This window comes from Molothrus ater, chromosome 10 (genome assembly GCF_012460135.2).
Source record: "Molothrus ater isolate BHLD 08-10-18 breed brown headed cowbird chromosome 10, BPBGC_Mater_1.1, whole genome shotgun sequence".
Classification (NCBI taxonomy): Eukaryota; Metazoa; Chordata; class Aves; order Passeriformes; family Icteridae; genus Molothrus; species Molothrus ater.
This window is the reverse complement of record NC_050487.2, coordinates 19,075,816-19,092,927: the sequence shown is the minus strand read 5'-3', so window position 1 is coordinate 19,092,927 and position 17,112 is coordinate 19,075,816. Positions and strand designations below refer to the sequence as shown.

The 17,112-nt window shown below is 46.3% G+C and overlaps 1 protein-coding gene across 3 annotated transcripts; it reads right to left on the bottom strand.

The window, feature by feature from the left end:
• Window positions 1-102: 102 nt before the first annotated feature.
• ZMAT3 (zinc finger matrin-type 3) lies at window positions 103-15,952 on the bottom strand. Of its 3 annotated transcripts, none has more exons than XM_036388772.2 (6): window positions 15,818-15,952; window positions 10,303-10,628; window positions 8,631-8,750; window positions 6,734-6,900; window positions 6,522-6,622; window positions 103-5,462 (listed from the first exon to the last, which is right to left on the bottom strand). In XM_036388772.2, the coding sequence occupies exons 2-6, from the start codon at window positions 10,570-10,572 to the stop codon at window positions 5,251-5,253; spliced, it is 870 nt and encodes a 289-aa protein (XP_036244665.1). In that variant the 5' UTR covers window positions 10,573-10,628; window positions 15,818-15,952; the 3' UTR covers window positions 103-5,250. The 3 variants fall into 3 exon arrangements, with proteins under 3 accessions (XP_036244665.1, XP_036244664.1, XP_036244666.1); XM_036388771.2 differs by lacking the exon at window positions 15,818-15,952 and adding an exon at window positions 14,283-14,344; XM_036388773.2 differs by lacking the exon at window positions 15,818-15,952 and adding an exon at window positions 11,904-11,961.
• Window positions 15,953-17,112: the final 1,160 nt, after the last annotated feature.

Below are 17,112 nucleotides of genomic sequence, written 5' to 3'. Positions count from 1 at the left end.
TGAAAACATGTTCATGTAGTTGCACTCAGTGCTGGGCTAAATCAGTCATTCCCAGCCCAGCCATGAGCAGCAGCAATACCAAACATCAGGGCAGTGCAATGGTAAGAGCAATATGGTTTATTATATAATGAAGAAGAAAAAAAAAATTCATTTTCATCAAGTATTCCCTCACGGGGGTCAGTACAATATAAAGGAAATAAGGAAAAATGTACAAAACAACCTGACAAGAAGGCTCTAGATGAAACATGTTCAAAGCACTTGCAAATGGTGTTGCTGGACACATGCAGAAGGAAATTAAATCAAGTAATTTTTCCCCTGCAAAATACAACTGAAAACCTGATTTTATTTTCAAAAATTCAGTTCTGTCTTTACCTGCAGATATTTCAGGTAAGCTGACACAATTTTAGCTGTGATACATTTTTTAGAGGAGAGATTCCCAGAACTACTGTTTGACCACATTCATTTCAAAGTGGATTTTATTTTCCCTTCCAACTTTATGCAGGTGGTAAGCCCAGCTCAAAATAAAGGAAGCTTAGCCACTAACTTCAAAGAAACCAGGTTCATATTTCTCCATTTTCTGTTATCCTTTGGCAACCATGGCATTTGTTTTTCCATAATCAGCAACAGATATCTCCATCTCATCCAGAGCATCCTTGTATATGTGGTTGTAAAATTAAAAAAAAAAAAAAATCACAAAACAAAAAACACATATAAAACATCAGCAGTGAGAAATTCCTGAAGGTTTTCAAGCCTTGCTCCTAACTCAACTAAAGTCAAGGTACTTCAAACTATTTTAGCTGGAGCAAGACCAAATCCTTACAGAACCAGATCAATGGTCCTCAAAAAGCAAAACCATAAGAGTGTTGTAATCCAAATGGAGGAGTAAAAGACAAACTTAGCAACGTACCTTGCCTGGCCCCAGCCAACACAGTATCTTTGCCTTGGGTATTTCATTTCCTCTTGACCCAGGCAAAATTCCCATTGATTACAGTGAGAGCATCACTTAAGTAATGTAGCAAAGGGACATCAAGCATTAGTAAGCTAAAATATGAATCCATGCTTATGGCAATAGCTTTCCCTTCTAATGCCCTATAATGGGCATCTAGGAAAGGAAATAAGCAGCTTTACAGAAAAAAATCTGCCTTTTGTTACACTGATGACCATCCTAAGCAACTCCACAGAAGTTTTCAGGGCTCCTTTCAATGTGCATGAAGAAAGCAAAAAGTCAAAAATAGACCAATGTTAGGCAAGACTATAACAGATTTACTCATTAGTGCAGAATGTAAAACAAAAGCTAATGCCTAATACAAAGAAAATAGTATCGCTTTCATACTCCTCACAAATTCATGGATTCCACGTGGTTTACTTCCTTGCCTTAAAAGAAATGAATGTTGAAATGAAGCATGAACTCTGTGTCTCTAAAAATAACATCCCGAGTTAGCAAAGGAATCATTTGAGGAAAAATGAATTGGAAATTGACATTTAATAACAAGTTGCAAGGAAATCCCCATTTTGTTTAGCATGAAAAGAAACAAAGATCCAGAGGTCAGATTTGGTTGGGGGGATTTGGGGTGGGTTTTGCTGTTTGGGTCTGGTTGGGTTTTTTGCATCAAGGGAAAGACAAAAATAGCTATGTGGGAGGAAAAACATTTTCACAAATACAATAAATAATTGTTCTGATCCAAAAGCAAAGTGCGATGTAGAATTTCTCCATTTAAAAACAACCTACAGCATAATGCCTTAAATATTAACAAATCAATTAGTGGTCAGCACAGTAAAATAAATATGAACATATTGATTTACATTTTGTTTCTAGCAGCAAAGGTCATTAACTTACTGGCCAATGTGACAGCTTCACAGAAGTCCTGTTTCTTGGGTTTGGTACTTGGTTTAACAAGAGAAAAAGATTAACTGGGTCTGGAAAATGGCACTTCAGCTGTACAGTGTTCTCCCCAGCCCACCTACGTCAAAGGGGTTTGCCCAGAACGTGTTTTCAGTATTTTTTGAACAGTGGTTAGGAGAACACCTTTCACAAAATGAAATAAAATCAGGATCTACTCAGTATCTAATGCTGACAAGTATGAGTTTGTATTGTCCTGAACCCTAAGGATAATGGGGAGGTTGGGTGTTTTCTCTTTGCAGTCAGCAACTTCCTATGCTGAAAGGGGAGTGGGAAGATCACAAGCCATTAAGCCATGCTCAAGAGGGAGAGGAAAGCTTTGGTAGCTTGCAGGAAGGGCCACAACAGAGCACTGGGGCCAAGTGAGTCTCAGCTGCTTCTCCCAGCAAGACATCTTTCCTACTGGAGGAGGAAATCTGTCCTACCTTGTCACTTGAGTCCCACTGCCTGCTGTACACCTGCTCTACAAGCCACCACTCTGAAATCACCAGGATGATCACATTCACTTGCACTCCCTTGAACAGAACAAAGCAGATTCAGGCTTCTCTGCTCAGGGCAGACTGAAGCCACCACTCCAAACCAGACTCAGCCCCAAGCAGAGAGGAGCCTGCAAGAACAGCCCCCTGCACATCCCTCCCCAAAGCACCAGCACTTGGCTAGGCTGTGGCACATCTGCACAGCTGGAGCAAACCAGGTTTTGACACCTCCAGCAGTCACTGGAAATGCCAAATGAGGAGCAGATGGCTGGGCTGGGAGTAGGAGCAGTAACCAAAGCTAAGTGGTGAACAGCTGATTTTTGGGACACGTGAAAGCAAGCAAAAATGCCTCCTCATCCCTAGCAATAAGCCAGACAGCAGCAGTACCTACAGCTCCTCCAGCTCATATTTCACAAAGGGTTGTTTTTCTGCTACTAATTACAGCCTGTAGGAAATGCCATGCTTTAATTTACAGCCAGAGGGATGTTTAACCATAATGCAGGGATCACTGTGCTGAAGCACACTGTGGTAAGGCTCATCTAACTCCCTCTGTCCCTCTGGACAGTGGTGTCAGACTGGCAAACCTAAGGACAGGACACTAGGAGAAAACCAGAGCCCTTCTGTCAATACAAATGATGAGGGGGAAAGGCTGATGAGAGATTCTGGAAAGGCAAATGTTCTTCAAGGCTACACAGAGGGTGAGGCAGGGGCAGGAAAGCACAGAGGAAACAGACTTACAAAGCTGTCAGAACTGTTCAGTGAGTGCTCTACAACCTGGGCACCTGGTCTACCTTCTCACATGCTCCAGGGCACAAACCCCATTTAACTGAGTTTTGCACAAAGGAGGGGAGGGAATCCCATTCATGAGGACACCCATTCCTCTGCCTCTATCTGCAGGGCAAGAATGATCTAGGGGGTTGTGTTCAACTACTTTGCAGGCACTCACCTTTCCTGGATTTAGGAAGGCTGCATTCAGGTTGTATGGCTCCCTGATGCTCACTCAGGGAGCTGAAGAAAACAATAGTCCATTTCTGAGAAGCAGCCAAGTGCAACAGAACTTTTGAAGGTGGACCAGGAAGATGAATAAAGACTATCTGGATTTTTTTTGTTACTCATTCTTCATTTTTTAAGGCAAGCAGAAAGTCCTTCTGGAATGCAAGAGGCAGGATCAGAATGGCAATAAAGGGGGGGGGGGGGGAGCTACCTTCAACACTATGCACTAGGTACAATTCATCCCTGCTAAAATCCTACTGAAACTAATGGAGCTGCATCTAATTCCAGCTGCCTGAAGAGGGTGAGAGATGAGCCAAGGTGCTTCCTGGTCCCTCTCTCTGCACCTGCCACTGAAGTCAGTGAAGCTACACCAGTGCACAGTTCCAGCAGCACAGTGGGGGATCAGGTCCAACAAAAGCCACCTACTTGCGGCACTTGCCACTGGAGACCATGTTTTAATGACACTGTGAACTGGACTCCAATCACAGCTCCTCACATCTACCCAAACAAGCAGAAGAATAATTAACAACCCTACTTCTGCTCTTTTTCCCCTTCCTACTTTTGCTAAGGAATATCAAAACAAACACACACACACACCTTCTGAGTTTGTCTACAATTCAAAAGTTGCTTAACAAGTTTCTTGAATACTTCCATGAGGCCAAAAAGCTGTTACTCAAACAATCATCACCCTGACATTTAAATCCTACATAACTTTGGATTTTTCATGGTCCCTGGAACAGTCAAGTATACATCAAGGAATGGAATTAAAACCCATCCTGAGATGGAAAAAGAAAGAGGGGGGGAAAGTCAACCAATATTGGTAGCGCTAGTTCAAAGCTAGAAGTTTCACCTTTGCTCTATAAACACCCATTAGGCTTTGCCCAGGGAATGGCATGGAAGTGGGACACACCAATACCTGCTACCCAGAGCCCAGGCAACCCTGCTCTTCCAGAGCAAGGACTGCAGGCCAGAGATCAATTCTTGCTCTCTTCTACATCAACATGCACAGAAATCACATCTGAGAGCTCTTTCTATCTATTCTAAACCTGACTCATTCTAAGGCAGAATCAGAGCACAGCACATCTCACCTGAGCAGGTTTGCTTTCCAGTTCAATTCATTAAACCACTGAGATCCCCAGAGATTCTCATCAGGGAGATGAGCTACACCCATGGTATATTAAGGTGTCCAGGCAACAATATCGAGAGTAGAAGAGTATTTCTGAATGGGGCTAATCAGCTGAAATCCATGTCAGAGGTTCAGAATGGAATCTGCATCGCAGAGGAAGCAGTAAGAGGCAAGATCCTCCAAGGAGAAGAGGTATGCACAGCCTTTCTACAAGGATGTGGAAAGAACCTACTCTGGACTGTAATGGGGGCCAGAAGCAGCAAAGTGTGGACAAATACACCACCTAATTCACACATTCACAGGCCCTACTCCTTCCCCTCTTCTACAAGCTGCCCAGAGATTCGGTCTGCCGTAGGGAAGCCTTCTGGAGCACTGCTCTGTGGTGTGCCAAGAGGGGAGTGGGCTTTGCACACGGTCCACCCATGTGGTAGGACCACAGAAGTTTCCAGCACTTCTTGGGCTTTGCATATTCATGCAGAAGGCCGGGGAGAAGACACAGCTCCTCCCCACCACTCAACACAATGAAGAGCCTTAGATAATTAGCAAACAAACACCAAAAACACTTCATGTCCTGCACAGCGTCATCCTGCCGACTATGATAGAAAAAAAACCTAACCATACCAGTAAGTTTGCAGGTGTTACATGTACAGCTCGAGAGCATACTCCTACCCAATGGAGCACAAAGCAGGGCACGTGGCAAACAGCAGGCGAGAGACAAGCTGCTCTAGTTGCAAACTACTACCGAGGGCGGCGCGTCACTGGACATAGCCCAGGTTCTCCATCTCGTTCCTGTAGCGCTGCTCGGACACTTTGCTCTTGTGCTGCTTGCTCTCCAGGTGCTGCCTGAACTCCAGCTCCTCGCTGGCCCCAGCATTGCACATGGAGCAGTAGAACTGCCCGCTGGGCGTCACGCACATGGCCAGGTCACGGGGGATCCTCTGCCGCGAGCGCGGGTTGAAGTAGGGACCTGGGGAGACGACACAAAAGCCTGGTTTACCTGGGAGAAATCAAAGCTTGAGGCAGCTCAGTGACAATGCCTAAGTCCAATGAACGTCTGCTTTTCAATCAAAGATTTGATTCTTTAGCTGATAGGAGTCAAGGCTTAATTTCTCCACAACTGCTCTGCTGGTTTCCAGATTTACAGAGGTGCAGCACACAGGACAGCACTTGGAATTTTATGAAGTAGTAGAGTGGGCTTAATGCCCCAGTCTTACTGAAAATCAGGAATCCAATCATTTAATTTTTTATAATTTAATAATTTTAACAACTTAATAATTTGTAGCAGCTTAATTTAATAATTTAATAATTAATCAATGCTTTATTTTCTTAACCATCTAATTCCACAACTGGAACGTTCTTTTGATTATAATAAGCCGCCTCAGTTTAAAACTCACAAAATTATATTTAATAAAACTTTAAAAGATTTATCTTTTCCACATGACAGTGATTAGAATGACATGATTAAACCAAGCTTCACCAGGAATCAGAGCTTCAGCTAATGTGTGCCTGTAAAACAAGTTAAAATGAAAAAGAGAAATAGATGCCCAGCTGGAGACTGTAATACACTCTTTAAATCATAGTAAAGGGGCAAAGTTAGTATCTAACACCTGAGAAAGGACTCTATGCTAGGAACAGATGGTCTTAGAGGGAGGCTAACATGCTCTCTTATTCTGGTCATGGGAGTGCAAGTACAGGTTGATGTGCCACAGTAGGAGTCAAAGCACCTGGCCACCTGCCAAGAAAATAAAGCAGGAAAACTGTCACCACTTAGAGCAGCCTTAGAGACAGGCAGATGGTAAATTAAGTTACAAACTGAGAAAAAGAACTAACAAGCAGGCTGACAAAACAAAGCAACTTTAGCAGCTGGGGAAAAAAACCCATGCAGATATGAAGGATCAGCAGAGCTTGGACCAGCTCCTTTCACAACCTGACTCTGCTAAAACAGACCTCAGAAACAGAAGAAAACCAAATATATTTATTATTAATTATTATTCCAACTACAGAATAGATGCAAGCTCCAAGTTACCTGTGTTGTTCTGAACCGCATACGTGTTTCTTCTGTTCTGCATCATCTTGTATTCATTCCCTTCTTTCCTTGCCCTTCGTTTGCCTAGTTCTGAGGCATCCCTGCAGATTAAACAAATATGAACAGCTGCAATTCAGAGTTTTCTGACAAAAGGGCTGCCAGAGACACTGCCACACGCTTTCAGCCTGAGCATGAGGTTGAACAATACCTACGAGAACGAGTTATTCTGTGCCTCCGCAAGCCGCAGCCGCTTGGCGTGATTTTTCCCTTGGTAGTGAGCCTGTGCCACAGCCGGAGAGCTAAATGAGGCATCACAAAGCTTGCAGTAATCATTCTCTGTAGCCAAGATCACTCGGCCACCTGGTTTGCTGGATCCCATCTAGCAGCAAAGGGAGAGACAGCACGTGAAACACAAGAAGGTTAAATATAAGCTGAAATATTTCAATCACAGGGACTGAGACCACTACTGTCCTCATCAGACAGCAGGAGAGCTGGAATTAAAGCCCATGGATTAGGACACTCTCAAGTTGTCCCCAAAGTGTTCTTACACAAAATGCATTGTTCCTGCCTTGCCTCCAGGAGAGCCTGCAAATTCCTGGCCTGAGGTGGAGAGAAAAGCAATCTGAACAAATAGCTCTGCAACAGCCACAGAGGCTTGTTTACATCACAGCAGTGATTTAACTCCTAACTGCTGGGAGCTGATGAGCGGTGACTTTCACTCTGAGGAACACGCACTGAAACATAGAGGTGCCTCTCTCTCCTATTTACAGTCCACCTAATCTCTCCACAGCACCCTGTCTTTACACAGCTCCCTGACCACAGCAAGAGGAAAAAAAAAACAGTAGCAAAGCTGCCAAACCTCTGATCCTTAAACCTTCAGGTGGGAGGACACCTGGATCCAGACTTCAAAGGAAGTCTCACATGAGTAGCTCCTGCTCTGTGAAGGACACCTTCATGTGTCTGTGGAGTCAGACCACATACAGTGATCCAGGCAGGAGCCATGCCTCCTCAGCACATCACATCCAGGGAAAAGTGTTTTGTAAACAGTGCAGCAGCAGTGATTCATGCAGCCATGTCACTGCAGCACTTGACAAGCCAACATTCTTTCACATCTCCTTTGACACTGCTTAAACTTAGAGACACACAATTCTGATTTCTAGCTTACAATGTGAACCCACACATGGCCCTAGAGGTATTTTTATTGCCATGAGCCATTCCCTCCATTAAAAAGCACACCACCAGATACCCTGGCAGGTACAGCAGCCACATCCCCGTGCCCCGGGCAGGACCCCACCCCATCCCAGTTCACATCCATGAGCTGCAATGCCAATTTACATGGGGCCAAATCTGCCTCTGGTCAGGAACAGTCTGCCACTCTGCAAATGCTCTCTGCTTCCCTACAGGCAGCACAGGCTTATGTTGTGGGGACTGACAAGAACAGCTTCAATCCCCGTGGCCCAGCTGTGCTTCCCCGCACAGTCACAGGCAAAAGCCAGGTTAGCTGTCACATCTCATGATAAACCCAAGGGATGAATTCTAGAGGGAGATAGCAAAAAACATCTCTTTTGCCTCTAACGTGCCCAAAACAGAATTAATCTGGATCACCAAGGGAACAATCCATTCACTCTGCACACAGGAATGAGCACTTCAAAAGGAGCAACAAAAGAGGAATTAGCTAACAGCCCTGGGCAATGGGTGTAGGAGCACCAAAGCACTTTTTCCATGTAGGCTTCCCCCACACAACAGAGGGATGATTGTGCAGAGCGGATGCCACACCCTCACATCCAAATCCAATTCCAGCAATTCTGTTCTATACCTGCCCTTACACAGCTATAATCAGCAGCACATCAGACTTACTTAGCAATCAAAGTATTTGCCAGGTAGAAATAGAACATTTGAAGTCCAACATTGTGCTGCAAGGGCAGATCAATATCTGCATCTTCAAAGGAAAGCAAACAGCTCACAATGGGCCATTTCCACCATCTTGTGCCATCACAAGGAAAATTCTTTCCCAAGTCCTGCAGTAATCCTCAAAGCCTGAGATCTGGTTATCCTAACTGGGGTTAGGTGGCAAGCAAGCATGATCTCAGTCCCTTTGCCATGCCTTACCTGAGTTGGAAGGGAGACAACCTGAGGTGGGGCAGGCTCAACAGAATTACTCATCCTGGCAGGTGCCGGACAGCTGTTGGCAGCATAGTAATTCCGGAGCTTCTTACTGTGGTTTTTACCCTGCAAAGATAACCCAGATTAATCACTGTCCTAAGAATAGTGTCTTACTCTGAAAGACAAAGGATCCAGAGACTGAAATGAGAAAGTGCCCATGATGGTGGCAGCTCAGGTAAAGGAGCTGTCACCAGGCTCTGAATTTAAGAGATGCAGGCATTCCTCCCTTTCTCCAAAATGCTCAACACCTAGAATGTCTGGGCCCCCTCTTCAGCTGATTTTCTCAGTAAGTTTACAATTAGTTTTTCAGTCTGTTTCCATTTCACTTAAAACCAGTATTTATTGTTTTAAGACTATCAACTACTTTGCACAGTTTTTTGAGAAACCTGAACACACAACACAGATTTCATGAGACTGCAAGCTTGAGTTAAAACATGAGATTGAATTTAAAACGCACATCATATTTTATTTTCTCTTGAAAAACAAATATCATAAGTGTTTTTGCTGTTCTGAAAGGCTGGTAGAATAACAAGAGATTATGTATATTCATATTGTGGATGCACAGTAAGGCAAATGCAAATTATATAAAAAAATCACTCCTGTCTCCTCATGGCAGAAATTCTGCAGAAATAAGATGTTAGAAGTGTAAGACCAATCCAACCTACCCCTTCACTAGCAGGATACCAATTTTTCAGGGCCAACAGCAAATCTGAAATCTGGGTCTGGTGTCCTGAGGTTACAGACAACCACCCTTTGGCATTCACTGGTGGAGAAAGTCACTATTTCCAATACTCATGCAAACACAGCATCAGGCAGAGAGGGTGTAGGAAAATGGGGTAATGCAAAGCTGACATGTTCTATCTTTCAGCAAGAAGCATATGCAAAGAGTCCTTACCCTATATCAGACAAGTCAACAAGATCAGCTTAAACAAAATAAATCTGATCTGAGCCAACCCAGCTGATGAGAGTGTTTGCATAAAAGGCCCCACCAGATCAGTGCTGTGCATAGCCTCAGAAAGGAGACCCTGATAAACACATGGCAGCAGCCCCTTTCCTAATGGCACAGCTGGATCCAGCAGAAAACACCTGTCCAGGCCTCACAAAATCGTGTCTGGAATCAGAGGGTCAATTTTAGGGACTATCTACACTAGTCTAGTGTAGATACACTAAACTAGTGTAGATAGTCAAATACAGGTTGCATAAAAGAAAGGAAAAATCACAAGTGTCTGCTTTTTCACCTATGCTATCTTGGCACCACTTCTCTGTCCCCATGGACAGCATTTGTGCAAAAAGCTCCAGTAACACCACCTTAAAAGAAAGCACTGCAGCATGTCTGGACAACCAGCAAATCCAAGCAGGGTGAAGATATGTCTACAGAGCAGTTTCAGTCCATGAGGTAGTGCAGAGGAAGCTCCAGATGAGCAACTTGAATGCTGCTGTTCGTGTGCAGCACTCAAAACCCCCTCGAGAAGCTGAGTTAGTCCTCCTGCATTAGCCCACACTTCCCTCTGTGCTGCCACAGCAACGCTGCTGGCAGTGCTCGTGCTGGCACGGGAATGTCTCCACAAGCTGCAGATGCAGCAGCCCCAAAAGCTGAGCCTCCTGCTGCTCTCCTTACCTGGTAATGAGCCTGGGCTTGCTGGGCCGAGTTCAGAGTGACATTGCAAAGCTTACAGCACAGGGGCTTACATAGCTCCTCCAGCATAGGGTCCTGCTCCACCACCTTGGCAAGTTCCTCTTCTTGTGTGTGATGAAAGGAAGGCCCCAGTCCGAGAGACTTTGGTGGGGACAGTGGTGAGCTGGCTCTTGGCCTTGTAGCCACTGACATAGGAAGGGATGAAGGCTTCTCAGGATGAGGAAGAAGTCCTGCTTGCTGTAGAAGAATCATTGGCCAGGAAGACTATGGGCATACTACTGCTGAAGGAGGAGGAGTCTTCTTCAGATCTAGACCAGAAAGAACACAAATGCTGAAATAAGCAACAAGAACAGCAACATCAAGGATCCAATTGGGGGCAATTCCTGTAACTCCATTGCCTTTACTTCATGCCTCTTCAAAATGCCAAGCAGGATAAAGTCAGTTTGCAACACTTTACCACCCACGGGAACAGCAGCATCCCAGACAACCAGGGCCAGATTACAAGACACTTATATAAGAAGTGGGTCCCCTGGCAGGTGAAGATTCCTGACAACAGCACACTCTCCCCACTGGTCCATGCCCACGAGAAGTGGGGACCATGCACAGCCCACAGAGCTGTGTCACTGGGGGGACACAACCACTACCCACATCCTCCTTTGGAAGCCCAAGGACAAGCTCACTCTCCAAGACCTAAACAAATATTACAGCAGACTACTGCAATGAACGTTTACAAAGAATCCAAATACTTCAAAGCAGATTTACTGTATATAGGTAGATGCAAAATACATAAACACATCTATCCCTCAAATACTCACAAAGACTTTCCTGAGGAAAAGCTTTTCTCCAGTAAGACAACAAAAGAGAAAGAGTGGGAATGAGCAGGAGCACACCTTGTTGTACAGTCAGCTCCCAAGGGCTCTCTCCCATGGTCTTCTTGAACGACCTTGAGCTATTTTTCACATTTCCATTACTAACTACAAGCAATGCAACATTTAAAGCTACATCTTCTTCTGCAAAATGAGAAGAAGAACTTATCTCATATTAACCTTTATTCAATTATTTCTCAGTTAATTCAAGTTATTAGAACTAGCTCCACATTTCCAACAAGAGGTTCTGAGAGATTTATTTAATTAAAGTTTATAAATCACATCTACAGCCCAGATGAACATCCCTAGAATAATACAGAGCAGTGACATAATGAATTAAGGCATAGCTACTTTTGTTCATGTCTTATTAGCTTCTTATCATAACAAATCCTGTTCAGTGGCACACTGGGATCAAGAGAAGCATTATCTTGGCCTTTGCAGATCATTCCCAGCTAGGGCTGCACTGGCACCAACCATGTCTATGCTCTGGGCTTTGTTCATTTGTTTAAGCAAATAAAGAGACACATCTGCATTTTAAAGCAACACTTGTGTAAAATAAGGGAAAAGTAAATGAAATGCCACCAAGGAATTTTGTTCCTGAGTTGCTTTTGAAAATGGGGACTTCAAAGGCATTTAGGAACCTGCAGAAGCAGAGAGCATTTATCTGGGGTAACTTCCGGGATTTTCAATCTGCTAAAATTAGCTGAAGATAAATACCTTCCACACTCAAGCTATGGAAAATCCCAGTTGAAGCCTGCAATTTTAGGTACTGTGTTATCTTTGGATCTCTCTTCCCAGAGAGATCTGTTCTGTTAGGAAAAATAAAACATAATTTAAATGAATGAATGAATGGGACTAAAGCATTCAAGTGACAAAATCATTTCTGAAATGTTTATTTCAAACCCAAACTTACTCTAATACAAGACTGGAGACAGCTCACTTATTACTAATATTAAAGGTAAGGAAAAAAATTAAAATTATTAAAAAAAAAGGCAGCATGCACTGGCTTGGGGACAATGTTTTAAGGCAGTAACAGAGCCACCATGAGTTTTCATGTTTATATTATTCCTCTACCACCAAGGCTCTGCAAAATTTCAGAGCTGGAATCCACCACAAAGAAGGAAGAGGACACAAAGGAATGGTGCTGCAAATCATCCATCAGCAGTGTAAATTCTGTAAGTGTTACCTAACTCCTTTCCTATTTTCAGCACACATGACCCTGGTTAAACAGAACAGAAGACAACGTTTTTATCTTTATTTTCCTCAACTAGTACTCTGTAGACAGTCTAATTAATTTCTGTGGGACTACAGATGGAACAAGTTCATATTCATGCTGGGTAAATACATCATAACACAGGCCTATCAAGGCAGTTTAAATCAACTATGCAAGCAGGTAAGCATGCCAGCTAATTTCAGAGTTTCAGTACACGAATATAATGGGCCTCTTATCTTAAAATGAGAGCAAATTATAGCCAAATACTCCATAGAACAACATAAAGAGATGCACAGTAAATGGCAATTGAGATTCATCTGCTTAATTTTGCATGAGCATTTGTTGCATCGCATTTTCCTGCAACTGTCACAAATGGGATTTGTCATATACAAGAGGAAACAGTGCTTACAGGATCTATATCTACAGGGGGAAAGGTATAATGTAACATTCTTAGAAAATCTTTAACTGTAAGGTCATTTACTGTTTCTTAAAGTAAGCAATTGTCTAAAGATAAAATTAAGGCTGCATGAGCAATTTCCATAGTAAGACTTCTTGATTTGGCTTATGCAAGGTATGCAATTCTGGTTTTCCTCTGACAGTGATCTTTAACCACTGAAATTTCTCAAGCTATGTTCATTTCTCTCTTACTGGTATTATTTATAAGAAAAAAGAAATCAGTGTATTTCCAGGTCCCTTTAATCCTCCACTGCTGGTTGTTACAGGAGAAGGAAAAGGAACACTTTTAACTCCTCCTTTCCCTTCACATGAGAAGCTGTAAAATCTTTACCCTAGGACCCAGCAAAGGAACAGGGCACCTCCATCACCAGGGACCCCAACCAGCACAGCCCAAGGCAGGGTAAGGACCCTGCAGCTCTCCAGGGTGGGCTGAGGAGCCATTCTGCCTCAGGACAGCATCTCTCAGAGCTCAGCCACGCCAGGATACACTTCCACCCCATGCCAGCTGTCCTTGAGAGGATGAGAGGGGCACAGGTGCTCCCTCCTTTCCTTGGGGCATCCCAAGGGCAGCACTGAAGGAGGAGACCCAGCCTGCATGAGTGCCACAGCCTGGTGATGCCCACCTAAAAGGGAGCAACCTCCCTGACTGACAACAGCACAGAGCTGGGAAAGGAGCTGCTCTGGCTTCACATCTAAGGATGGGGAAGGCATGGCGTGACTTAGCTTGGAGAAAAGAATAAAGCACAGTGAGAAATCTATGTGTTGCCACCAGAATTGTTTTTTAAATGCAGCTGAGGCAACTAATAACAGAGATGAAAGCCGTAGAAATGGTGAACAAGCTGTGAGTTTCACCGCTCTGTCTTCGAGACAGGAAGCATTTCTTCTCAAGTTCACTCATCTATCAATACCTGGACATCTCTTAATGTAATTGTGCCAGAAAGTTTCCTTTGGCCACGGACTGGGCCTACACCCTTCCCCCTGAAAGGCAGCTTGTTTTATAACGCTGCAGGACTGAAGGCAGCACCAAACAAACATACCGCATGCACAGCTCTGCCTTAAGGTGCACTGACCCTCCGCTGATGGGGACACACATACAGCAACCCAGAACCATCCCTTACGTCAAAGGGGGGATCAGAAACCAGGGTGTAAATTCCGACTCCTCGCAGACATTCCTGCAAAGCTGCTTGCCTCGCAGTCTGGGGGCTGGACAGCAATTAAAAAACACAATCCCTGCTACCCTACAGCCTGGGGACCGCCGCAAGCTCACGGCACCGCCACACCATTCCGGGCAGGCACAGAGCACAGCCGAGGGGCACGGACAGCCATCCGCATCCCCCGAGCGGCTCGGAACGGCGGCACCGGGCCGGGATCCCCGGGACGCCCCCGAGCCCAGCCCCGCCAGCCCCCCGCGCACACCCCGCACCTACCGCGGCCCCGGGGCTCGCAGGGCCGGGCCCGGGCTCGGGCTCGCTCTCAGCTGCGGGAAGTGACGGCGGCGGGGGCGGGACGGGGCTGAGCCCGGGCCGGGCTGGGGCGGGACCGCCGCCGCTGCGAACCGCCCCGCTGCTGGGCATCGCGGGCAAAACAGCCTGCAGGAGCTGCTTCACATGGTCCTCACCCCTGACCCGTGCTTCTGCACAACAGCATTTTGTATTTTTTTTTTTCTTTTTTAAAATATAATTATCTTTCTTTCTTTTTTTTTTCCCCCCCACAGCAGACGTTGCAATGAACCTGATTTGCATATATAAACATCTTCTTATTCATGCTGCTCGCAGCCAAAATGAGTAATGATTTCCCCTCGAGCCACCAAGGCCTCACCCGTGTGGTTGGGCCACCCTGTTTCAAAGCATATGGAGTTTCTGTTGATTTTTCTCCCCTTTTGTTGAAATAGGGAAGTGCTGAGAAGTCGCTACAGGATGAAACCATCACCCAGATATTACAGTAGCCATCAGCCAACCCACTTGGCAAGCCAATGGTTTGACACACGGATTGTTACTAATTTTTGTTAGATCTTTTTAAAAAAAATCAATTTGTCAGATTCATAGAATCATAGACCAGTTTGGCTTGGAAGGTCTCTGAAAGACCATCTCATTCCAACCTCCTTGCCATGGGCAGGGACAACTTCCACTAGCCCAGGTTGCTCCAAGCCCTGTCCAACCCGGCCTTGAACAATTCCAGGGATGGGGCAGCCACAGCTTCTCTGGGCAGCCTGTGCCAGCTTCTCACCACCCTCACAGTCAAGAATTTCTTCCTAACATCTGATCTAAATCTGCCCTATGTCAGTTTAAAGCCGTGCTCCCTTGCCTTATCACTACATGCCCTTGTCGAAATTCCCTCTCTGGCTCTGTTGCAGGCTCCCTTTGGGAAGGATGCTGCAGGTCAGAATCAGGAGCTGTGGTGATGAGGAGCTGAAGCAGCAAAGGGGCAGTTTGGCAGCAGGAATGCTCCCGGAGCCTGCTCTGCCCTGGGTTTGCAGGGTATGCTCTGCCATGCCCTGCACGGCTCCCACCTACTGCAGTGCTGCCTGCAGCATCTCAGACTGGCCACGGCTGTGAAAATGGCCCCGTGCTAGACCCTGGGGCTTGGAGAACCGTTCCAAGTAAGAGAATTCACCAACGCCCTCACCATGTTCGCACCTGGCTCCAAAACTTGCTTATGCCATCTCCGTTGTTGAAAGGATAAATACCCTTTGACAATAGAGTGATTTGCCAAAACGCCTTAACAATTAATAACGCAGGTTAACCGTGTCCCTCCTCGCTATCATCACCTCAGTGCCACCCTCACTTGTTGCATCTTGTTGGCTCTCACCGAGGTACCTCAGCCTAGCGCTCTCATTTCACACCCTGAAAACCCACACCCACTTGGGAGTGCGTATTTACAATGTTATTTCTCTTCGACTTCTAATTTGTACGGGCATTCGCTTGGCGGGCCGCTCTTTCAACAAAACACCGGACTCACGTACAGCGACTCGATGCCAGTGGCAGCTGATTGTAAAGAAACCTGGCGGTCCAAGTGGGAAAAGGGTCAAGACTGAGCCAGACGCGCTGCGATGTGCAGGGCACGGGGGTATCAGCGACATCAGGGCAACAAGCGGGGCAGGACGAGCCCGTGTTCGCCCAGCACACCCCGTTCCCCCGGCCCGCTCCCGCCTCCCCCCGCCGCGGTTCCCGTTCCGGCGGGCGGTGCCTTCCCCATCCGGGGTCAGCCCCGCTCCCTTCCTGTTATTCCCGTGCGGGAGGCGGCGGCTGTCGGGGAGCGGCTGCCGGCGCCGCTGCCGCCCGCGCCCGGGGCACAGGCACCGGCCGAGGCGAGCGGGGCGGCCGCAGCGGCGGGAGGCGGCGGGCGCGGCCCGGGGCGCGGCGGGCGCGGCCGGCCCGGGGAGGCCGCGGCGGGCGGGTGAGTGACTGAGTGAGGCGGGGGTCGTGAGGGGCCGCTCCCGGAGCGCCGCTCGCTGAGGGGGCTCGGGGGCAGCGCGGGGCCGAGGGGCCGCGGGGCCGCGCTCGGCCGACAGAGCTCCCCCGCCGCATCCCGTGGCTCGGGGTGCTCGCAGGGACGCGAGCCGGGAGAGGAAGAATAGCGGCTTGTTGTTTTGCAGTGTGGGTGTCTCCACCCCTGGACTGGAGCTGAGTGCTGCGAGTGTGCTCGCAGTGCCGGGGATGGGCTGGGTGATGCCGCTGGGAGCAGAGCCTCTCCCGATGGGTGCCTGTGTGTGTGTGTGTGTGTGAGTGCGGGGGGATCCTGGCACACGAGCTCCTGCTGCCAGATGCGCTCGGCTGACAGGAGCACTGGCTCGTCCCTGCTACCTGTAAAACCTTCTTTCCTATCTTGTGCTGCCCAGAGATCGGTTTGTACTGATGTTAAATATGAAGCTGCTGTTTCTTGCTTGTATTTTGTGTGTTTTCTGGTACACTGTATTAGCAAAACTTTGGCCAAACTAACACAAACCGCCCGTTTGTTTTTCTTTGGGGGTTTTGTGGCTGTTTTCAGTATTCCTTAAGTTATTAAGATATCAGGCCAATTACTTCTGTAGCTGTTATGGATATAATTCTAATTTTTATAATTTTTGTGTCTATTTATTTTCTTTTTTGCCTAAAGACCTGATTGAACTAAGGTTACTTTATAAGCAGTGCCTATTCAGAACAAACAGGAGACAAGTATATATACTTTAAAAGTAGACAGTAGGGAGCATGATGCTTTTCTTGATTTAATTCTGCAGCAGACTTATAAAGGAGTGGTAAATTGGGTTCTAAGTCTAGA